At 44.2% G+C, this 25,206-nt stretch overlaps 1 protein-coding gene across 4 annotated transcripts in view; it reads right to left on the bottom strand.

The window, feature by feature from the left end:
- tecpr1a (tectonin beta-propeller repeat containing 1a) overlaps nt 1-24,002 on the bottom strand; it is a 99,293-nt gene extending 75,291 nt beyond the window's left edge. For 2 of the 4 annotated variants that reach the window (XM_068056576.1, XM_068056573.1), the window contains exons 1-7: nt 23,944-24,002; nt 20,794-21,026; nt 19,828-20,010; nt 16,251-16,373; nt 6,457-6,579; nt 3,239-3,413; nt 261-361 (exon numbers count right to left, since the gene is read on the bottom strand). In XM_068056576.1, the coding sequence (XP_067912677.1) occupies nt 261-361; nt 3,239-3,413; nt 6,457-6,579; nt 16,251-16,373; nt 19,828-20,010; nt 20,794-21,026; nt 23,944-24,001 (996 nt within the window). In that variant the 5' untranslated portion in view covers nt 24,002. Of the gene's footprint in view, nt 1-260; nt 362-3,238; nt 3,414-6,456; nt 6,580-16,250; nt 16,374-19,827; nt 20,011-20,793; nt 21,027-23,831; nt 23,918-23,943 lie in introns of those variants that run through there. The other 2 variants (XM_068056574.1, XM_068056575.1) reach the window with 2 other exon arrangements.
- Nucleotides 24,003-25,206: the final 1,204 nt, after the last annotated feature.

Genomic DNA, 25,206 nt, shown 5'->3' with positions numbered 1-25,206 from the left:
TTTCTGCACTATTTAAGAATGTTGATTGGTTTTAGAAAGCAGATATATTTTGAGATTGTCTCCACCCTTGCTGAGAGCTCAGTGTGTAAATGCACCATGTAGTTACAGCGCTAATTGAACCAGGGAACCTCAGGTCTGTGCTGTGTTCCCTGATCTCAGCTGAGGAAGCAGAAGGGTCACGTTGGATGGGGTGGGGTGGTGGTGGTGCATCTGTGACTTACTATATTATGGTTTAAAACATCTACAGCGTGTGTACTTACTCTTCTGTCCCGTGTAATAGCCCATAGCACATTAACGCCCACTGAGACCTGAACAAGACCGTTTTCAGAGTTTGGTGGTTCAACAATCTTCCAAGAACTCCCTATGGACCAAGTAACAGAGAACACACTTATGGCATAACCTCCAGAGCAGAATTGCACCCAGTCATGGGACTGTTATTCGATCAACATGTAGCATTTCAATTTATGAATAAACACACTAGAAAACAGGACTTTGCCCATGCAGAAAATCTTTGGGAAAGTTAAGTATGAAGAAATATAATCTTAACAGAGATGCCTTGACAAGCCACACTGAACAGAGGGCCTCTGGCCTCTTCAGCAAACACAAGTTGTCCAAATTTTCTCGCAATTTCACTGAGTTGGTCTGGCTGCTGCCAACATGACCAAGTGTGCTCCAGCCCTAAGCTATAAACCATTTTCCTCCAGAGCCTTTGCAAAATTCATACTCTGTGACAGCCAAAACCTGACTTCCACACTTGCCATCAGTTATGAGGGAGGTGCCTTATTGTATTGACTCAATTGGTGACCATCCTTCATGCTTCTTTTAATGGTGTGTAGTCTTCAGCCAAAACGGGGCCCACACTTATTGGGTCACTTCAATAACTCCAGCATCAAAAAGTGAGTGCCATTATAGTGCATCCTCTATGCTATTGAATAATCAGGCAATATTTCAGTCACCACAATCTCTTTTTTTGGTGAGCTGCAGCCCTTTTAAAGCTGCTGCTTCAACAGATTTTACCACCTCCAACCAACCTCTCTAGGTAAGTGGTTCTTTTCTCTGTAATCCAACCAAATGACGGGGTGGACCCTTTATCTCAAAAGTTAGCACAGTCTATGCTGCGGGCTACAGGTACAATCCCATTTCTTCCAAGGTTGAAAAACTGAGACCACAGCCCCAATATTAATAGGGAGACAGGGGAGGCTGTAAATGGACGAAGAACCCAGCAAAGCAGGAACTTGGAGGCCCTGTCGAACTCAATGGGATGGCCTCATTTAAATAATGTGCTGCAGTCTCCTGCCCAGTAGCCGACCAGATTGACAGCCTGGCCGGTGTGATAGAGCACAAATGAGCAGTAGGAGGCTGCAATTGGGGCTCCCTGGGGATGGTCCCTGGCAATTACAGTGGCGTTTATAGGCTCAAGTCTGAAATTGGTGGGGGCAGTAGGGAGAGGCCGAGAGGTGGTGCTGTGGGGATGATTAACCCACACCCTCCCCATTCCCAGTTTCTGCTTAGTTTGGGGAGTTAAATTGGGGCCCATATTTCTTTGTCCTGTTTGAGTTTTTGTGGGTCTGGAGTTTGCAAAGGGCTGCATTTAGAATTGTTACTTCATTGGTGGATAAATGCTAAATCAGAATGCCAAGATTTGTTGGTATTAACAGCTGCATTATGTATGTGAATGGAAGCATAGATACAAAGTTCATATGTGTTGTGTGAGGTTCCATGGTGTAGAACTAAATAGCCCAGGATGACAAGAAGCTTGGCACTTCTGGAATTACACAGACACAGGGTTGGATTTTACCAAGCCCACGACATTGGGCTCCGTGGCGGTGGCAGCGGGGGGTGCCAGCTGATCATTCCAGCAGAGGCCTGCCACAGAGGTTGACGCCGGGAGGGCCCAGCCCGATACTCCCAATGGTGGCAAGGCTCCATAGCAGTCCCCCGCTGCTGGGCAACGGGACCTCAATTTCAATATTTAAATCAATGATGTGAATAAATTTAAATGAACTTACCTGCAATCTTCCAGGCCTGTCGCAATCCTCAGTGTGCGGCTGGCACTCCCGTGCCTTCAATTCCCCGTGTGGGGAAAGCCGGCGTGACACTGGTGGAGCAGGGGAGGAGTTGAGATTTCAAGTGCAGGGTGGGGGGCGGGGGGAAACAGGGTCAAATAAACATAATGAGTGTAGGGGATGGTGGGAAGGGGTGAAGGGGAAGGTCAGATTTAAAAGCTAAGTGTTTTGGAGTATTGGGACGGGGAAGGGCAAATACTGTAAGTTTTATTGGAGGGTTGTAAAGGGGCGTTACGATTTTATTTTGTAAATTTTGAGGGTGGGGGGGGGGGGGTTAACTTTAAAAATTCAAATCTGCCAGCAGGGCTGGCTGTCCTTTAAAAATGGTGCCAGTGCCTGCGCACAGACAGCCGACGCCATTGCCGGCGACAGACAGCCCGCCCCTCCACATGATTGGGCGGGGTGGAGGGAGGCAGGCAGGCTGCCTTGGCTATTCAAATGAGCTGCTGTGTGGGAGATCACGGCAGCTCTTTGCCAGGCTGTCTGTCGTCGACAATGGCGTCAGCTGCCTGTGCGTTGACACTGGCGCCATTTTTAAAGGGCAGCCAGTCCTGACTGGCAAATTTGAATTTTTAAAGTGAACCCCCCCCATTTTCTGAGCTCGCTGCCAGGAGCAACAGCGGGCTCTTAAAATCCAGCCCACAGCCTTCAGGAGCCTTTACAGCTTTAATCATCATTGTACTTGATTAGGAATAAAGTTGTCAGTAGTGTCATTAACTTCTTTACCCAGAAAGTAGTTAGAATGTGGAACTCACGACTGCATGGAATAGTTGAGGTGAATAGCATGGATGCATTTAAAGGGAAGCTAGATAAGCACAAGAGGGAGAAAGGAATAGAAAGTTATGTTGATAGGATATGAAGCAGGGTGAGAGGAGGCTCGTATTGCATAAACGCTAGATCAGATAATAACGATGATAATTTGGGTTACTTTTCAATTTGATGGACACCTTATTGTTCCTGATTCACAAGGCAGAGTGTACGAGGAATTTGAACTTCAATGCACAAATGACTGTTGGGCTGAATGGCCTGTTTCTGTGCTGTACATTCTAAATATAATAGAGATCTTTTGGTCTATGCATTTAGTAAGGATCCTAATTTTAATGCCTTATTAAAATATATTAACATTAAACATAGGAGGATATTCATGCTGAATCACTATTGAAACTGTGTACCTTTAGGGTTCTCTCTGGTTATTCCTTCCCTCACCATTAGCTGGCCTTCCCATAACACAGCACACAAAAGGTCACCTGGCCCACAGGTGATCTGCACTACTTCCCCGAGAGTCTGGATTTCAGTCCACGATGAACCTTCAGGATTCTGATCATTTATATTTTCTCTATAAAACACCTAAAAAGAAACAAAATGCTAAATTATACACCATGTTGATTAAGCTTAAGAGCTAGTTATATTTTCCAGCATAAAATGTGTCCTTTAAAAGGAGCCAAATGCCATAATAGAAGTGGGCTTAAAGTTTTTTTGGCGGCAATGTTTAACTGTAGCACTTTCCACAAACTTCGTAAAGAAACACAGACACTGAACTGCAATCTCATTACAAATGTGCAACAGAAAAGACTAGCAAGCATACAGATCTTTCTAAAAAGATAATGATAGGAAAAGGCCAGGACGTTGGTCCATGGCCTGTGTGGAGCTGGTCTCAACATTCAGGTGGTAACACTACCTTCAATGTCACAAAGGATGCATTGTGGGGGGGGTGGGAAAGAGATTCACACTCTTGTTTGCTAGCCAGTCACTCCTGAGGGAAGTGAACAGGCATGGGTAAGAACGGAAAGTGCCAGAAATACTCAGCAGGTCTGGCAGCATCGGTGGAGAGAGAAACAGAGTTAACATTTCAGGTTTGCGACCCTTCATCAGAACTGGCAAAAGTGAGAAATGTAACATTATTTGAGCGAGAGTGGGGATAGGGGAAGTAGAACAAGGAGGAAGGACTGTGATAGGTCGGAGGCGAGAGGGGTTAAATGACAGATGTCATGGAACAGAATGCAAATGGAGTGCTAAATAGTTGTAGCAAAAGACAAAGTACAAGTCCAGAAAGAGTGCTAACGGCAGAATAATGAACAGGTCTGTACAAAAGCTAAAACATGAAAAATAAGTTGTTAAGACTAGCACACATGGTTAAAAAAAATAAATAAAATTTTAATATATAAAAAATAACAAAAAATAATGGGGCTCATGGTCTGAAATTATTGAACTTAATATTGAGTCCAGAAGAATGTAGAGTGCCTAATCGGAAAATGGGGTGCTGTTCCTCGAGCTTGTGTTAATGTTCACTGGAACGCTGTAGCAGGCTGAGGACAGAAATGTGGGCATGGGAACAAGGTGGAGAATTGATGATTGTATCGGTGCCGATCCTGTTCTTGCCCCAAATGGGAAAACTTCATCAACTTTGCTTCCCATTTCCACCCTTCTCTCACCTTCACATGGTCCATCTCTGACATCGCCCTTCCTCGACTTCTTTGTCTCCATCTCTGGGGATAGGCTATCCACTAGCATCTATTATAAACCTACCGAGTCCCACAGCTACCTTGACTACACTTCCTCACACCCAGCCTCCTGTAAGGATTCTATTCCATTCTCCCAATTCCTCCGTCTCCCACGCATCTGTTCTGATGATGCAACTTTCCACAACAGCATCTCTGATCTGTCTTCCTTTTTCCTCAGCAGAAGATTCCCCCGCATTGTGGTCGACAGAGCCCTCGACCGTGTCTGCCCTATTTCCGCACTTCTGCCCTCACCCCTTCCCCTCCCTCCCAGAACTGCGACAGGGTTCCCCTTGTCCTCACTTTCCACCCCACCAGCCTCCACATCCAAAGGATCATCCTCCGCCATTTCTACTACCTCCAGCGTGATGCCACCACCAAACACATCTTCCACTCCCGTCAGCATTTCGAAGGGATCATTCCCTCCGCGACACCCTGGTCCACTCCTCCATCACACCCAAGACCTCTTTCCTTTCCCATGGCACCTTCCCATGCAATCACAGGAGGTGTAATACCTGCCATTTTACCTCCTCTCTCCTCCCCATCCAAGACCCCAAACACTCCTTCCAGGTAAAGCAGTGATTGACTTGTACTTTTTCAATTTAATGTCTTCGCTGCTCACAGTGCAGTCTCCTCTACATTGAGGAGACCAAAAGCAGATTGACTGCTTTGCAGAACACCTCCACTTGGTCTGCAATCATGATCCCAAGCTTCCGGTTGCTTACCATTTTAATTCACCACCTTGTTCTCATGCCCTCATTTCTGTCCTCGGCCTGCTGCAGCATTCCAGTGAACATCAACACAAGCTCAAGGAACAGCACCTCATTTTCCCATTAGGTACTGTACATCCTTCTGGACTCAATATTGAGTTCAATAATTTCAGACCATGAGCCCTTTTATTTTGGCAATTTTATTTATTTTTAACCATGTACTAAGCTTAAACTTATTTTTCATGTTTTTGCTTTCGTAGAGACCTGTTCATTATTCTGCCATTAGCACTCTCTCTGGACTCATGCTTTATCTTTTGCTACAACTATTTAGCACTCCATTAGAATTCTGTTCCATGACATCTGTCATAGCATCATAGAGTTATATAGCACAGAAACAGGCCCTTCAGCCCATCGTGTCTGTGCCTGTCATTTAAACTCTCTCCTATCACAGTCCTTCCTTCTTGTTCTACTTCCTCCCTCCCCCCTCTCACTTGCTCAAAGACTGTTACATTTCTAACTTTTGCCAGTTCTAATGAAGGGTCACAAACCTGAAACATGAACTCTGTTTCTCTCTCCACAGATGCTGCCAGACTTGCTGAGTATTTCCGGCACTTTCTGTTCTCCTTTCAGAGTTCCAGCATCCGCAGTATTTTGCTCTTATTATATGGGTAAGAACAGGTTTGGTTGTATTGCTTCTCTGTATATTTTTAGGCCAAAACCCTGGGCATAGCCACTTTTATGGGCACGGAGCAAAATTACTTTTGAACCAGCGTAAAAGATCGTGGAAACTCGAGTGTTAGTGGTTATGGGCAACGTTGCCCCAAAGCTGCGTGGGTGCATGGCCGCGTGGCCATGCAGCAGTCTGGAAGTTACCTCACGGACCTTGTTCCGTGATAAATAACGCATGTGCAGGGCCGTGTAAAAAAATTTAAAGGGACTGGGCACTGAGAAAACTGGCTACGCATAACTAGTAAATTTTAAAGAGAATTTTGGTTTTGGGTGTAACTTACTTGTTGTTTTAAATTCCACAATCTTTTGAGCCAATTCTCTCAATTCTGCCCAGGTTGTGCTGATATCCGCGCGGAAAATGCACATAAATTTGGAGCTGTTATGTTTTTGCAGAGAATTTTGCCAATAACATTTCCAATACAATGCCTCTTCAAGTCTCTGAATTTATTGTACCTTTCCTTGTACTGTAACTGCCCAGACTGAAAGATGCCCTAAAGGCTCATCAGTGATTTGCCATCCTCCTACTGCAATATCATTAAAGGGATCTGGCAGTGGCCCAGACTCTTGCGAGGGAACCTGGAAAGAAAAGACCTATCTTAAAGACTGCATGTAACCAGCTTCCATTCTAAGTCAATTAGTTTAAAAGTACATAACTTGAAGAAATGCTTTGCATTCACTATTTTAGTTACAAATCTGTACTGGCACTGACAATACTGTAAAAGCATACCTATTGCATTCAAGCCTAATGACTTATTTCCTATCATTAACAACTGTGCTCCTTTTGGCTTAATGTTATTTAACTCACAGGCTCCGAGTCAAATTGTGTTCCCATAATCATGTAACGACTTTCAGCAGAGCAAGTGTTAGCAGTAACCAAATGCATATGAAATTTCTCTACCAGACTGAGGTGCAACCCAAAATAAAACACAAATGTCATTTAAAAAAAATTTATCCATTCATACGATGTGGGCATCACTGGCAAGGTCAGCATTTATTGCCCAACGCTAACTGCCCTTGAAAAAGGTGGTGGTGGCAACTAAGTGATTGCCAGGCCATTTCAGAGGGCAGTTAAGAGTCACATTCATGCCAGACTTGGTAAGGCTGGCAGATTTCCTTCCCTAAAGGGCATTTTAAGGACAATAGCTTCAGGTCTCCGTTACTGATACTACTAGCTTTTTATTCCAGAGTTACTTAATGAACTGAATTTGAAATTCCCCAGCTGCCATGATGAGATGTGAACTCAAGTCTCTAGATTATTGGTCCAGGTCCCCTGATTACCAGTCCAGCATCATAACCACTATGCTACCATACCCAACATTGCCTTATGGATCAGCCACACACAAAGTCAATGTACATCATGCATAACCATTGGACTGAAAGCTGACCGGGGAAAACCAGGTGGGTTGTTTGGATTGGCCTTTAATAGCAACGCATTTGTGTCATTTGGATTAAATTTGCTCTTCTTTGTCCTCAAAAAATGAAATATCAGTGCATGGCCTTTTAAATTGTCCAACTGAGTATCGTGTGCTGCAGTGCAATTCTCCACCCTAATGTGAAGCTGAGGAGGAAATGCCCTAGCCTATTAGAAGTGATTTTGCTTGTACACAACTTAGCTGCTGTGAAAGTACCTGAAGTTTGTAATATTCTTTTTGCTGAACCATAGAATGATACAGCACAGAAGGAGGCCACACCCTCACACCCTGTTTCCTGTAAGGACTCCATCCCATTTTCCCAGTTTCTCCATCTCTGATGCATCTGTTCTCATGATGCAACCTTCCACAACAGCGCATCTGACACTTCTTTCTTTTTCTTCAACTGAGGATTCCCTCCGCACAGTGGTTGACAGGGCCCTCAACCATGTCCAACCTATTTGCTGCACTTCTGCCCTCACAATTTCCCTCCCTCCCAGAATGGTGACAGGGTTCCCCTTGTCCTCACTTTCCACCCCACCAGCCTCCACATCCAAAGGATCATTCTCCGCCATTTCAGCCACCTCCAAGTGTGATGCCACCAACAAACACATCTTCCCCTCCCCTCCAGTCAGCATCCCGAAGGGATCGCTCCCTCCACGATACCCTGGTCCACTCCTCCATTACCCCCCGACACCTCGTCCCCTTCCCACGGCACCTTCCCATACTATCTCAGGAGGTGTAATGCCTGCCCTTTTACCTCCTCTCTCCTCACTATCCATGGCGCCAAACACTCCTTTCAGGTGAAGCAGTGATTACTCATACTTCCTTCAATTTAGCATACTGTATTCGCTGCTCACAACGCGGTTGCCTGTACATTAGGGAGACCAAACACAGATTGGGTGACCGCTTTAAGGAACACTTCCACTCAGTCTGAAAGAGTGACCCCGAGCTTCCGGTTGCTTGCCTATTTCAACACTCCTCCCTGTTGTCATGCCCACATTTCTGTCCTTGGCCTGCTGCAGTGTTCCAGTGAACATCAACACAAGCTCGAGGAGCAGCACCTGATCTTTCGATTAGGCACGCTACAGCCTCGTGCACTCAACCTTGAGTTCAACAGTTTCAGAACGTGACTGGCCTTTTTTAAAAAGAATATTTTTTCATGTGGACAGAGTTACTCATTATTCTGCCATTAACATTCTCTCTGGACTAATGCTTTGTCTTTCACCACAACCATTAACACACTCTTTGCCTTTGTCCCATGACAGCTTTGCTATCTAATCTCTCCCACCCTCTGCCCTATCACACACCTTCCCCTTTGTTCTCTCCCCCACTCCCCTCCCTTTCACTTGCTTAAAACCTAATTCTTTTCTGACCTTTGCCAGTTCTAATGAAAGGCCACAGACCTGAAACGTTAACTCTGCTTTTCTCTCCACATATGCTGCCTGACCTGCTGAGTATTTCCAGCACCTTCTGTTTTTATTTCAAATTTCCAGCACCTGCAGTATTTTGCTTCTATTTTACAGAAGGAGGCCATTTGGCTCATCTTGCCGGTTATTTATATTGTACAACTTCGTGCACGAGGCATCTCTGAGGTTACGCAGTCCGTTCTATACATTGTGCATACTATGTCTTCTAGCAGAATACAGTTGACATGGAATGGGATTCATCCTTTGCCACCTGCCCGTTGTGTATGTGCTAACCTGTTTGAAGAAAAGTTAGTAATGATTTAATCTCTTGCAAAATATATTATTGCCTAAATTGACAAAAACTCAGCACGCATTACATACTAGACACGCCTAGGGTAATACATCATATCATATCATAGAATGGTTACAGCACAGAAGGAGGCAATTTGGCCAATGGTGTCTGTGCTGGCTCTCTGCAAGAACAATTCAACTAGTCCCACTCCCCTGTCTTTTCCCCGTGGCCCTGCAAAATTTCTTCTCCAGATAATTATCCAATTCTCTTTTGAAGGCCTCAATTGAACCTGCCTCCACCACATACTCAGGCAATGCATTGCAGATCCGAACAACTCGCTGCATAAAAAAGTTTTTCCTCATGTTGCCTCTGATTCTTTTGTCAATCACCTTAAATCGGTGTTCTCTAATTCTGGATCCTTCTGCTAATGGGAACAGTTTCACCCTATCTACTCTGTCCAGACCCCTCCTGATTTGGAACCCCTCTATCAAATCTCCTCTTCTCCAAGGAGAACAACCCCAGCTTCTCCAACCTATCCACATAACTGAAGTTCCTCATCCTGGAACCATTCTCATGAATCTTTTCTGCACCCTCTCTAATGCTTTAACAGCCTTCTAAAAGTGTGGTGCCCAGAATTGGACACAACACGCCAGTTGAGGCTGAACCAGTGTTTTATACAGGTTTATCATATCTTCAGTACCTTGCTCTACGGCAGCGAGGCTTGGCCAACGCATGTCAGCCAAGAGTGACGTCTCAATTCATTCCATCTTCGTTGCCTCCGGAGAATCCTTGGCATCAGGTGGCAGGACCGTATCTCCAACACAGAAGTCCTCGAGGCGGCCAACATCCCCAGCATATACACCCTACTGAGCCAGCGGCGCTCGAGATGGCTTGGCCATGTGAGCCACATGGAAGATGGCAGGATCCCCAAGGACACATTGTACAGCGAGCTCGCCACTGGTATCAGACCCATCGGCCGTCCATGTCTCCGCTTTAAAGATGTCTGCAAACGCGACATGAAGTCCTGTGACATTGACCACAAGTCGTGGGAGTCAGTTGCCAGTGATCGCCAGAGCTGGCGGGCAGCCATAAAGGCGGGGCTAAAGTGTGGCGAGTCGAAGAGACTTAGCAGTTGACAGGAAAAAAGACAGAAGCGCAAGGGGAGAGCCAACTGTGTAACAGCCCTGACAACCAATTTTATCTGTAGCACCTGCGGAAGAGTCTGTCACTCTAGAATTGGCCTTTATAGCCACTCCAGGAACTGCTTCACAAACCACTGACCACCTTCAGGCGCTTACCCATTGTCTCTCGAGACAAGGAGGCTAAAGAGAGATCATATCTTCCTTGTTTTTGTACTCTGTGTCCCTAATGATAACATCTAGGATCTCATATGCTTTAGTAACCGCTTTCTCCACCTGCCCTGCAACTTTCAATAATTTATGTACATATACCCCCAGGTCTCTCTGCTCCTGCACCCCCTTTAGAATTGTATACTTTAATTTATATTGCCTTTCCTCGTTCTTCCTACCAAAATGAATGACTTCACACGTGTCTGCATTAAATTTCATCTGCCACTTGTCTGCCCATTCCACCAGTCAGTCTATGTCCTCTTGAAGTTTATCACTAACCTCCTCGCAGCTTCCAAGTTTTGTGTCATCCTCAAATTTTGAAACTGTGCCTATACGTCCAAGTCTAGGTCATTTATATCGAGAAAAGCAGGGGTCCTAATACCAACCCCTGGGGAACCCCACTATATACCTTCCTCCAGTCTGTGACTTGCAAGACTATCTGTGTAGCATTTTCTAACAATTTTAAACTGTGTTGTAAGTCTATAATCATATAAATAGAAGCATGAATGGCTACTTGCTGGATGTGGAATGCAGAAAATAGGCAAATTCATTCCATTTACAACAAAGTCACTCACTCATGAGTCAGTCGAATTCACCTACTGAATAACTATGTATTCCTGTCGTGCAAGGTCCATTTAGAAGGCTCGCACTGCACTGAGTGTGAAGAAGGGAGTTTGGTAAGTGAGTGAATTTTAAGGGTTAATCTCAAGACCAGTTTTTGTTTTGTTTATATCTAGAGATTAATTGAAATTCCTGTTTCAGTTAAGAAGTTAGGTTTCTTGCAGTTTTAAACAGGGGTATACTAACACTGGGAATAGCTGTAGCTAGTTAATTAGGTAGCTAGATTAAACTGGTTTCCGAGCAGCGCTCCAGCAGAACTGACAGCATTGTTTTCAGAGTATAAATTCAGGGACTCTCAGTGCTGCTGGTCTACACTGAGTGCTGCTAGTGGGCACAGAGCATTAAGGAAGTTTGATAATTGACGGAGTTCGGTAAGCAGAGGAACATAAATTAAGAAGAAAATAAATTTATGTGCACAGAGTGTAAAGTGAGAGTTTGGTGCGTGAGGGAGGGCTCCTTTCTTTCTTCTACCTTTTTTCAGCCTCTCTCTTCGGTACAGGGGAAGAAGTTGATTGCCGAGTAACTGGCAAGTTATTTTACTTCTCATTGTAATAAAAAGTTTTTAAAGTTACGGTATGGCAGATCAGCTTGTCCAAGTGGAATGTACATCCTGCGGTATGTGGGAAGTCATTGGCACACCACGTGTCCTAGACGAACACATCTGCAGGAGCTGGAGCTCCGGGTTTCAGAACTCGAGTGGCGGCTGGAGTCACTGTTGTGCATCTGCAAGGCAGAAGACTACATGGATAGCACGTTTAGTGAGGTAGTCACACTGCAGGTTAGGAGCATGCAGGCAGAGAGGGAATGGGTGACCACCTGGCAGTCTAAGAGAACCAGGCAGGCAGTGCAGGAGTCCCCCGAGTCTATCTGGCTTGTTAATCGGTTTTCCATTTTGGATACTGGAGAGAGTGATGGTTCCTCAGGGGGGTGCAGCCACAGCAAAGTCCATGGCACCACAGGTGGCTCAGCTGCAAAGGAAGGGATGAAGAAGCGTGCAAGAGCAATAGCGATAGGGGATTCGATAGTCAGGGGATCAGACAAGCGTTTCTGCAGCAGTAAACGTGACTCCAGGATGGTGTGTTGCCTCCCTGATGCCAGGGTCAAGGATGTCATGGAGCAGCTGCAGGACATCCTTCTGGGGGAGGGTGAACAGCCAGAGGTCGTGGTCCACATTGGTACCAATGACATAGGTAGGAAGAGGGATGAGGTCCTGAAAGCAGATTTTAGGGAGTTAGGAAGGAAATTAAAAAGCAGGACCTTCAAAGCAGTAATCTCAGGATTACCCCTAGTGCCACGTGCTAGTGAGCATAGGAATAGGAGAATTGATCGATTGACCACGTGGCTGGAGAACTGGTGTAGGAGGGGCGGCATCAGATTTCTGAGGCATTGGGACGGTTCTGGGGCAGGTAGGACCTGTACAAGATGGACGGGCTACACCTTAACAGGACCGGAACTAATATCCTCGCAGGGAGATTTGCTAGTGCTGTTGGGGAGGGTATAAACTAGCTTGTCAGGGGAATGGGAACCTGAGGGATAGCTCAAATTGGAAGGAAGTAAAGCAGCAGGTAGAAAAGTAGCAAGTGACATTAGAAGGCAGGCGAAACAAAGGCGAGCATCAATTAGTCTTAGAATACAGAATGTCAAGACGACAAGGTTAAGGGCACTCTACCTGAATGCACGCAGTATTCACAACAAGGTAGATGATTTAAAGGCCCAAATAGAGGTAAATGGGTATGATCTAATTGCCATAATGGAAACGGGTCTACAGGGTGACCAAGTCTGGGAACTGAATATTCAAGGTCATTCGACATTTAGGAAGGACAGGCAAAAAGGAGAAGGAGGTGGTGTTGTACTGATAATAAAGGATGAGATCAGTACATTAGTATGGGAGGATCGTAGAGCGGAAGAACAAAATGTGGAATCTGTTTGGGTGGAGCTAAGAAACAGCAAGGGCAGCAAACATTGGTAGGAGTTGTTGATAGGCCACCAAACAGTAGTGGTAGTGTGGAGCATGGTGTTAATCAGAAGATTAAAGAAGTATGTAGCATGGTTAATACAGTAATCATGGGTGAATTGAATCTGCATATAGACTGGGTAAACCTAATGAGCACTAATGCTGTGGGGGAGGTGTTTCTGGAGTGTGTTAGGGATGGTTTTCTAGAGCAGTATGTTGAGGAACTGACTAGAGAACAAGCTATTTTAGATCTAGTATGTAATGAGAAAGGGCTAATTAATAATCTTGTTGTAAAAGAACCTTAGGGATGAGTTATCAGAATATGATAGAATTTTACATTACATTTGAAAGGGAGGTAGTTCAATCTGAAGCCAGGGTGTTAAATTTGAACAAAGAAAATTATGACGGTATGAAGGGCAAATTGGCTGAGGTTGATTGGGAAAATACATTAAAAAGGTATGAAAGTGCATAGACAATGGATAGCCTTCAAAGAATTATTACATAGTTTACAGCAACTATGCATTCCTTCAAGGCACAATAGCTCCAAAAGTAAAGGCAGTCAACTGCAGCTACCAAAGGAAGTTAAGGATTGTATAAGATTAAAAGAAAAGGCCTATAAATTTGCCAGAAATAGTAGTAAACCGGAGGATTGGGAGGATTTTAGAATACAGCAAAGGAGAACGAAGAAACTGATAAAGAAAGGGAGAATAGAATATGAATGTAAGCTAGCAAAAAATATAAAAACAGACTGTAACAGTTTCTACAGGAACGGAAATAGGAAGCATCTGGCTAAGACAAATGTGGGTCCATTACATGCAGAGTTAGGAGAATTTATAATGGGGAATAGAAAAATGGCAGAGAAGCTAAATGATTACTTTGTGTCTGTCTTCACTGAGGAAGATACAAGAAATCTCCCAGAATTAGAGATCGAAGGGATTGGGGGAATGAGGAATTGAAGGAAACTAGTATTAGTAAGAAGGTTGTATTGGTGACATTAATGGGGCTGAAGGTTGATAAGACCCAGGACCTGATATTCTACATCCCACAGTGTTGAAAGAGGTGGCTATGGAGATAGTGGATGCATTGGTGATCATCTTCCAAAATTCTATAGATTCTTGAGCGGTTCCTGCAGATTGGAAGGTCGCAAATGTCACCCCACTATTTAAGAAGGGAGGGAGAGAGAAAACAGGGTTACAGAGCTGTTGGCCGGAATTTTACGCTGCCCTAGCAGGTTGGATGGCGGCGTGGGAGCGACGTAAAATTGAGCAGCAGGCTCCGGGAGCCTAACCGCCCCGATTCCACCTCCGACCAAGTTTACGCAAGTCCGGCAGGTGGGTGGGGGGTGAGAAACGGCCTGCCCGCCCAAGGCCAATCAAGACCCTTAAGTGGCCACTTAACGGCCCTCGCCCGCCTCCACAGGTATTTTACCCATGGCAAGCGGGTGTGCCGGGGACGTGAAAGGCTGCCCAGCTATAGCTGCTGGCCTTTCCGCACACCAGGGGGGGGGGGGGGGGGGGGGGCGCCTGGCAATCGGGTACAGGGTGCCCGATTGAGGGCCGCCCCCACCTCCCAACCCAACCCCGGGATCTATGACGCCCCCTCCCCCCAAACGACCACTCTAGCCTCACCAGGGCACGACCGATTTCCCTGGTGAGGCAACCCAAACTTACCTTCAGTCTCGGCTCCTTGGTATCCTCCTCGGTTGGCTGGGCTGCAGTCCCAGCAGTGGCCACCGCTCCCGGTGGCGCTGCTGAGACTAAGAGCTGCCGGCCCACTGATTGGCCGACAGCTCACTGAGGCGGGACCTCCTCCCTCAAGTGGGTGGAAGTCCCGCTTCAGGCTAATTAAAGCCTGGGGATCCGTAAAATACGGGACGGATCCCCAGGCTGGGCGGAAGCGGGTTCGGCACCGACATTTACATCAGAATCCGGCTCCCGTCCACCCACTGTCAAATTCCGGCCGTTTGTCTTACATCAGTCATTGGGAAAATGCTAGAATCTATCCTAAAGGATGTGATAAATGGACACTTGGATAATAATGATCTGACTGGGCATAGTCAACATGGATTTATGAATGGGAAATCATATTTGACGATCCTGTTTTGAGTTTTTTGAGAATGTTTCCAACAGAATTGATAAAGGGGAGTCAGTGGATGTGGTATACTTGGATTTTCAGAAAGCTTTTGATGCAAAGCGGCTTCAAGGGGATTTGGACAGACTTAGTGAGTGGGCAAGAACGTAGCAGATGGAATATAATGTGGAAAAATGTGAAGTTATCCACTTTGGTAGGAGGAACAGATGTGCAGAATATTTCTTAAATGGTAAGAGATTAGAAAGTGCAGATGTACAAAGGGACCTGGGTGTCCTTGTCAATAAGTCACTGAAAGATTAGAATAGTTAGGTGCTTGATGGCCGGCACAGACATGATGGGCCAAATGGCCTGTTTCTGTGCTATATAACTCTATGAAGGCTAACATGCAGGTGCAGCAAGCAATTAAGAAGGCTAATTGTACGTTAGCCTTTATCGCAAGAGGATTCGAGTACAGGAGTAGTGAAGTCTTGCTTCAATTGTATAGAACCTTGGTAAGACCGCACTTGGAGTACTGGGTTTAGTTTTGGCCCCTTACCTTAGGAAGGATATTATTGCCAAAGAGGGAGTGCAACGAAGATTCATCAGACTTGTTCCCGGGATGGCGGGACTGTCCTATGAAGACAGATTAAGGAAACTGGGCCTGTATTCTCTAAAGTTTCGGAGAATGAGAGGTGATCTCGTTGAAACCTACAAAATACTTAAAGGGATAGACAGGGTAGATGCAGCTAAGATGTTTCCCCTGGTTGGGGAGTCTAGAACCAGGGGACACAATTTCAAAATAAGGGGGAAGCCACTTAGGACAGAGATGAGGAGAAATTTCTTTACTCAGAGGGTTGTGAATCTTTGGAATTCTCTACCCCAGAGGGCGGTGGAAGCTCAGTCATTGAGTACGTTTAAAGCAGAGATTGACAGATTTCTAAATACAAATGAGGTAAGGGGATATGGGGATAGTGTGGGAAAAAGGCATTGAAGTGGATGATCAGCCAATATTGTATTGAATGGCGGGGCAGGCTCGATGGGCTGAATGGCCTACTCCTACTCCTATGTTCCAAATTCACACAAGGGTACATTCCAAATTATCTGAATCTTAACACTACCTGGAGAATAGACTAGTCTACGAACCTTTGCCCACATGTCACATGACTTGTATCTTCTGTATCGGATCCATCGCCGCCGACGCACACAAGAGTTCCACCGCTTGTCCTTTGTGTAAGTGGCAGGAAAATCAATGGCATACGTCCAACCCTGAAATGGCAAACACAAACATCTTTGGGCATTCTGTTACAGGTTTAGAAATTAGTTCTATAAAATCACTGGTACAGACCAGTTGGGCTGAATGGCCCGTTTCTGTGCTGTACATTCCATAGAATCCTTAAAACAGAAATTAAATCAATAGAACTGCTACATACAGATATGCCAATGATCTCACGAAACAGTCCCTTCTGCTCTCCTAAAAGCTGTGTCTCAGGTGGAAGTTTGGGATCACAGGCAGTCAGCGCCTTGGGGCATTTTACTACATTAAAGGCACTATATAAACCGAAGCTGTTGCAGTAAACCAATGATCTGCCAGAATAAGAAAGAGTGGCTGTATGAGATGGAGCACAAATAAGTTTGTAGAAATTTGTCAGAGATTACGACCATTTAGCAACATTTTTTGCTTTTAGTATGTGAAGTAGTTTTGTTGCATGCAAGTTAATAGAAATATTTCATTTTGTAGTGTAAGGGGTTATATTAATCTCCACAAATGTTATTAAACCAAGATAGTTTATCTGGAAATCTTAAATTTTATTCAGTGATATAGGGTATTTACGACAGCAAGGAGCACACAACTCTAACGCAAGATACAAATGAGCTTTTAAAGAAAATCTATGATTCTGAATTTAGTTAAACCTCCATTATTAATGGGCCTTGTGTTCAATATCAGTAGTTTGAAAAAAGTATATTGTTTTGATTAATCATTATTTAGAATTAACCCCTTCTTTGTATAAAGAAAGAGCAGATCTGACAATAGGTGGGGTACTAATAATTCACTAGGTGACAAATGACAACTATTTATCCACTAGATTTATTTAAAACAAATCAGTAAGTCCTAGTATTGACTGGTTCAACTGGGTTGTGAGTTTAGTTTAGAGATACAGCACTGAAACAGGCCCTTCGGCTCACCGAGTCTGTGCCGACCATCAACCACCCATTTATACTAATCCTACACTAATCCCATATTCCTATCACATCCCCACCTGTCCCTATATTTCCCTACCGCCTACCTATACTAGGGACAATTTATAATGGCCAATTAACCTATCAACTAGATTAACCTATCTCTAGAGAAATAAAAATGACAAATGCACAGCTTTGTAATTAATAATATGCAACTAATTAGAAGTGTCCTTCAAAGATCAAATCAAAATTTAAGCCCTACATTTGTTTTAAATCGCTCCCTTCATCTCTGGAGATACAATACACGATGTAAATGGACCTCTGCCCTCTCAGGTCATTTCAGCAAGGACATGCAACCTAGTTACAACACCAGCCGTGGCTCAGTTGGTAAAACTCTCACCTCTAAGTCACAAAGTTATGGGTTCAAGTCCCACTCTAGGACCTGAACACAAAAATCTAGTACTGAAGGAGTGCTGCAGTGTTGGAGGTGCCATCTTTCAGATGTTAAACTGAGGCCTTGTCTGCCCTCTCAGGTGGACATAAAAGATCTCACAGCTGCTTCTTCAAAGAACAGCAGGGGAGTTATGGCCAATATTTATCCTTCAATCAACATCATGACAAATCTGTCTTTATCACACTTCTGTTTATGGGAGCTTGCTGTGTGCAAATTGGCTGCCATGTTTCCTACATTACAACAGTGACTGCACTCCAAAAAGTACTTTTTGGCTGTAAAGTGCTTTTGGGATATCATGAAATGTGCTTTTAAAAGGCAAGTCTTCCTTTCTTAATACCAATTTGAATCCAGTTATCAACACACACGACTGTAGAAACAACACAACAAAATAACAAAATTAAAAGGAGCTCTTCAATACTTCTTGAATACAACGGGAACTTATTTATCTTTTGCCATGAATAATGTTTTAAAAAAGCAAAATTCCTGTTTTACAAGTGTAACATGTACTTAGTGGAAACAGCCTAGCCATATCAGAGCAGGAGAGACATCTTGGAGTATTGGTGAGATGTCACTAGCCCAGTGCTCCCAGGTAGTAAAGAAAAGAAACAAAATGTTGGGACTTCAAGAGAAAAGATATAACATTAAATCAAAAGACCTGATTTTAAAACTAGACTAAGTGAGAGTACATAGAATCACAGAAAATTACAATACAAAAGGAAGCCATCTGGCCTATCACACCTGCCCTGGTACTAGCTCCTTAACTGGAATTTTTAATTTTAATCACATTTACATTTCCTTTTTAAATATTCACTAAATCATGTCTAAATAGTTATAGTATCTGCCTCAATAGCCACTTCTGGTAAAGCAATATGTGTTCCAATAACACTCTATGAAAAAAAAACTCCTAATTTACCATTCAGTCCTCCTTGCACTGATATTGAATCTATGGCACCTTGTTACGTGAGATACCTTGATTGGAAAAGATGGAAATCAAAAAGAGGATGGAGGCACCTCAACACCATGCAGGAAAAAGCAGTCTGCTTCATCGGGACTTCATCCACAAATCTAAACATCCAATCCCTCCATCACTGGCACACCGTGGCTGCAGTGTTTACCTTTACACGATCAATGCAGCAACTCACCAAGGCTTTTTCAACAGCATCTCCCAATTACTGGACTCCCATCACCTAGAAGGACAAAGACAGCAGGTGCACGGAAATACTACTGCCTCCAAGTCACACACTATCCTGACTTGGAAATATGTCGCTGTTCCTTCATTGTGGCTGGGTCAAAATCCTGGAACTCCCTCCTTAACAGCACTGTGGGTGTACCTACACCTCATGGACTGCAGCGGTTCAAGAAGGCAGCTCACCACCACCTTCTCAAGGGCAATTAGGGAAGGGCAGTAAATGCTGGCCTTGCCAGTGACCCACCCACATCCTGACAAAGAATTTTAAAAAAACCTTAGCCTTGTTTAAAAAACCCAATTTTTGCTCTAATTTCTCCAGGGAAGCCCAACTTTTGATTCCTTTACTCTTCAGGAACTAAAAGTATATCTTGGGGCATTTGAGACTAATTTTGCTCATTCATCCGGCAAAGGGATATCTTTGGAAGGTTAACAGAAAAATCCCATAAAGAGTTATGGTCAGGGACCTTGCTGCAGGTCCTCTTTCACACTGGGGTTTTTTTTTTGTTTTATTTTGAGAAGGAATAATTAGGTTTATATTTGACTATTTAACTGTCAATTTACTGTTAAGAAATCTGTTTGGTAGATTCCAGCTGAAGTCATGTTCTGTTATGAGTGTTTATTCCACCACTTTCAGAAGTTATGTGATGATATGTGATACAGCCTGTAAACCAAGATTGCTGGTCAATCCCTGGACACTGCAATAGGCTAGATATCAGCAAATTAAGGCACAGTCTGGTTTGCAAGAAGCTTGGAAGTGGCTCATGGCTTTGGCCAGCTACTCCAAGGAAAAAAGGGTCCTTCAGATTAGCAGGGTTGATGCTCTAATTATCCTTGCCTGCTAAATGATGTTACTATGTGCATGTTCATTATAAGCACAGACACTGATTGCACCCTCTTACCCCTTTTTCTGTTGGCTCTCCTCCAATATTTTCATCCACGTACCAGTCAGATTCCCACTGCCAGTGCTGTGATGCGAGTTTAAACTCATTCAGTGGTTGCTGGATCAACCCTGTAACATTGCTCCATTGCCAGCGGTCACTGGGTAGCAGGCGGTCACTGAAACCATCCACAGGATTCCAGCGCTACATAAAACAGACAAAACAAATCTCTGAGGCATAACGCACCAAGAAGCTGTGCATTTTCGGAAAGTCTAGTTACAGGAGTTTACCTTAATTGTAACATAGCACAGTCATAAATATAAATACTCACATTTCACCGTCTCGTCTGATCGTATCTATTTCCGTGGCCATTAGTAGTCAAATAAGAAACTGAATAAGAAACATGTTCCTGTTCAGGGGGCACAATATTGAATTTTGGCCTCAACTGGTATTTAAATGTGAAGGCAATTCTATATTGTTACAGAGCCATCCACTCCAAGTGCCCAGACCTTATGCAGCCAATAGCACTGCCAAATATCGCCGTACTAGATTTGGATTCTAAGGGGAGAGGGGAAATATAAATGAATTCAACTGAGTCCTGGCCAATTTTCCTTCTGCTACTGACATTATCAAAAAACAGATGAACTGGTCATTCATTTCATTGCTGTTTGTGGGATCGTGCTATGTGAAAAATTTGGCTATCTCATTTACCTTCATAACTGTCACTGTACTTCAAAGCAATTTATGATATGTGAAGTGCTTTGCAATACTTCAGAAATATGATATATGAACACATGCCTTTTCTCTGTACTTATAACTCATAGCAGTTGAGGGAGAAAAGAAATCCATCACCTCTGGTCAAAGAAAAGCAACACTGACAGCATCCAGGAAGGCAGGCCGTGTGCACAATCATAAAGAGTAAAACAAGTGACAACAAAAAATTACAAGCACGAGCACAAAAGTTTATCCAATTTTAAGTCTCCATACCTGATTTTCGTAGGTCTCTTCTTGGTACCGGATTGGGACCTCATTCGAATGGACATAGACATAGATCTGATGGTCGCAAGCAATTCCCCAGCAGCACTGCTTGACAGCTGCCAGTCTCTTAAATTGTAAACTTCCATCTTTGCATGACTCCCAGTACTGGCCAGCCGTAGAGAGAGTATAAACTACTCCATGTACATCCACAGCCCACAGAAGGGAAGTAGGCATGGCCGCCTCTAACAAGGAAAAGTGAATTCCATTAGTAAATTAGACTGTATTCCAATGTTTCTCCACAACTCTTTACTGAGCATCAACTTCTGAAAACATACAATCAGGAGCTAGATTCACTGAGTTACCTTGAGCAGTCTTTTGTCATCTGCCAGAATTGATTTCCCAATAGTCTTCTGAAGCTATACTAAATCATGTAGGAACAAGCTGGGAACAACCTTCAATTAGAATGGCACTGAAAACCATTCAGAAATTTCTGTGGTTTTCAATGCAGTTTTGAATTAGGAAGTCCTCTACCAAATAATCTTCTGGTCCATATGGGGAAATCAAAAAAACTCCCAACATGGGACTTTATCAATAGTATCAGAGGATTAACAGAAGTCCATGGTACACATGGAAATCTTGTAAGTAGGTTCTATATGGCAGCTGTCACCTGGGAACTGCTTGTAAACAGTAATGCACATTCGGTCACCGCCCCTACTTTCAACCTGATCATAACCACCCCAGTTAGTTTTGTAACTATTCACTACACTAATATAAATTTTATCATTCAGTATCAAGGAACATGCATTCCAATCTAGGATGGAAAGTGGCATGAAAAAAAGCACAGAAAAACTATTTCCAATGGCAGCTGGGTTGGTAACCAAAGGATGCACGATCTTCAAAAAAACCGGGCTGGGTGGGGTGGAGATGAGGAAAATTTTACGCAGTGAGTCTTTGTGATCTGGAATGTGCTGCCTGAAAGGGCGGTGGAAGCAGATTCAAAAGTGACCTTCAAAAGGGAATTGGATAAGTGATTGAAAAGGAAACATTTGCAGGGTTATGGGGAAACTGCAGGGCGGTGGGGGGGAGGTTGGTGGTGGAAGCTGGCGGATCTAATTGCATAGCTCTTTGAAAGAGCTGGCACAGGCACGATGGGCCGAATGGCCTCCTTCTACGCTGTAAGATTCTATGAAGATTGGAATGTGACAATTCTCCTGCTCCATTTGCCATATAAAATGAACCGATTAAATTTCAAGGGTAAAAATCTAAACCCTAAATACACAATGCACGGATCATTTCAGACAAGTGTTAATGGAATAATGTGCATCTCTGTCCAAAAGCACAACATGGAAAACAGGCACATGGTTAAAAATAAAATAAATTTTAAAAATAAATACATTTTAAAAAGGCCAGTCATGCTCTTAAATTATTGAACTCAATGTTGAGTCCGCAAGGCTGTAGAGTGCCTAATCAAAAGATGAGGTGCTGCACCTCGAGCTTGTACTGATGTTCACTGGGAACACTGCAGCAGAGTCTGCCTCATCAAAGTGTCTTGCAGCCATTTTCTAACTCTACCCCCATTCCAAATTAAACCACTACAAAAGTTCAAGTTGCTGTCAAAGCATGCCAAAGACAGCTATTCCATATTTTACAGAATACTGAAAAATGGCAATTACAAGTTATTCAAATACTTTTTAACAGCCATTGTGCCTCAGAAATGTTCAGCTTTTGCCATCAAGTCAAAAAACTATATTTTTAATAAGTGATCACAAATTGGCATCTTTACAGAGTAAATGGGGTTGGAGGTCAGTCTTACTCAATGATTACTGGTGGTCTTCTCAAGACCGAGGGCCACGTACCACCTGACAGCTCACTCCCTACTTCTATCTATATTTACCTACATCGATCGTCTATCAGGTGGGGTGTGAACCACTCGATAAAGGAAATCATAAAAGAACTTTCCAAGAGATCCAGCTGGTTGTTAATGAAAAGCAACAACTTGTATTTATATAGTACCTTTAACGTAGTAAAACATCCCACAGAACTTCACAGGAGCGTTATTAAACAAAATTTGACACCGAGCCACCTGAGGAGATATTAGGGCAAGTGACCAAAAGCTTGGTCAAAGAGGTAGGCTTTAAGGAGTGTTTTAAAGGAGGAGAGAGAGGCGGAGAGGGATAGGGAGGGAATTCCAGAGCTTAGGCCATTGGCAGCTGAAGGCACGGCCATCAATGGCAGAGTGATTAAAATCAATTACTAATTCCTGAAGTTGAAGGGATCACAAAACAAGTCCTCACTTCCTCATCTCTAAATCAGTCACAGTCCACTGAGGGGCCATCCCTAAATCGGTCAAGCCTCACTCTTCAGGGATAGTCTCTAACTCAAAGAACCCACTCTTGGGGAGGGACTGTCCATAAATGAGTCAGGGCACACTCTTGGGGAGGGACCATCTCAAAATAGGTTACAGTCCACCCTTGGTGAGGGATCATCTCTAAATAGGCCAGAGCCCACTCTTGGGTGGGGGAGGGACTGTCTCCAAATTGGTCAAAGCCCAATCTGGGGGAGGGGAGGGGTGAAGAGGGCATTCTTGGGGAAGGACTGTTTCTAAATGGAAATCTTGAGGAGGGACCATTTTTAAATGGGTCACAGCTCACTCTTGGGGAGGGACCATCTCAAAATAGGTTACAGTCCACCCTTGGAGAGGGATCACCTCTAAATGGGCCAGAGTCCACTCTCGGGGGGGCACTGTCTCCAAATTGGTCAAAGCCCAATCTGGGGGAGAGGGAGGGGGGGGGGGGGGGTGGTGAAGAGGGCATTCTTGGGGAAGGACGGTTTCTAAATGGAAATCTTGAGGAGGGACCATTTTTAAATGGGTCACAGCTCACTCTTGGGAAGGGACCTCTCCAAATGGGTTTGAGCCCAACTTTGGGGAGGGACTGTCTCTAAATGGGTCAGAACCTTCTCTTCGGGGACTGTCTCTAAATTGATCAAAGCCCATTCGGGGGGAGGGACCATCTCTAAACGGGTCAGAGCACACTCAGGGAGGTTACCGTCTCTAAATCGGACCCACTCTGTGTCCAGGGCTCCTCATCTATTGAACAGCTGCCTCCCGCTGCCGGCTCTGAGCAGCGCCACGTCCAACAGCCTTAGATAAACACTCACCATTGAAACCGACGGCGGCTTCCGGAACCTTCTCTCTTGACAACAGCCCAAGCGCCATGAAAGTCCCGCCCCTCGAGACACAATTGGTCACCGTCGCTCCGCTGAACACTCTGATTGGTTGACCAACTGTCATTCATGCGTAATCGATACGCGCTGACGCCATATGCAAATCGTACGTGCGTGTGAAGTTCCCGCCCCCTGACAGCTGATACTCGAGGGGATACTTGAGCATTAAGTCGAAGACAAAATGACATTGAAGCAGTGAAGGAGACATGGCTAAAAGCTTGGTCAAAGCAATTGGTCTGGGAAAATGTTTTTGAAAGTGGAGAGAGACGGAAAGACTTAAAAGGAAACATTAGCAACATAGACCTGCCAACCTCACAGTCTCATAACTCAAAGCCAAACTCTTAAAAATCAAGAGATTTGGTATAAAAATCATGAGTTGCTTTTTTTCCTAACATAAACCAATATAGATCGACAGATGGTTTATAAACCTCATTAGTGGCTTATTTAATCTCTGAAAGGTCAGAGCTCTTCCCAGAACTATATTACAGCACCAAAAAATAATTTGCAAAATAGAGTTATAGAGTTATACAGCACAGAAACAGGCCCTTCAGCCCACCAAGTCCACACCGGCCATCAAGCCTGTCTATTCTAATCCCATTTTCCAGCACTTGGCCCGTAGCCTTGTATGCTATGGCGTTTCAAATGCTCATCTAAACTTCTTGTGAGGGTTCCTCTCTCTACCACCCCTTCAGGTAGTGTGTTCCAGATTCCAATCACCCTCTGGGTGAAAACATTTTTCCTCAAATCCCCTATAAACCTCCTGCCCCTTACCTTAAATCTATGCCGCCTGGTTATTGACCCCTCCACTAAGGGAAAAAGTTTCTTCCTATCTATCCTATCTATGCCCCTCATAATTTTGTATACCTCAACCAGGTCCCCCCTCAGCCTTCTCTGCTCGAAGGAAAACAACCCTAGCCTATCCAGTCTCTCTTCATAGCTGAAATGTTCCAGCCCAGACAACATCCTGGTGAATCTCCTCTGCACCCTCTCCAGTGCAATCACATCCTTCCTATAGTGTGGCAACCAGAACTGTACACAGTACTCCAGCTGTGGCCTAACGAGCGTTTTATACAGCTCCATCATAACCTCCATGCTCTTTTATTCTATGCCTCGACTAATAAAGGCAAGTATCCCATATGCCTTCCTAACCACCTTATCTACCTGTGCTGCTGCATTCAGTAATCTATGGACAAGTAC

This window comes from Heterodontus francisci, chromosome 24, assembly GCF_036365525.1.
Source record: "Heterodontus francisci isolate sHetFra1 chromosome 24, sHetFra1.hap1, whole genome shotgun sequence".
NCBI lineage: Eukaryota > Metazoa > Chordata > Chondrichthyes > Heterodontiformes > Heterodontidae > Heterodontus > Heterodontus francisci.
This window is presented reverse-complemented; position numbering and strand designations above follow the sequence as displayed.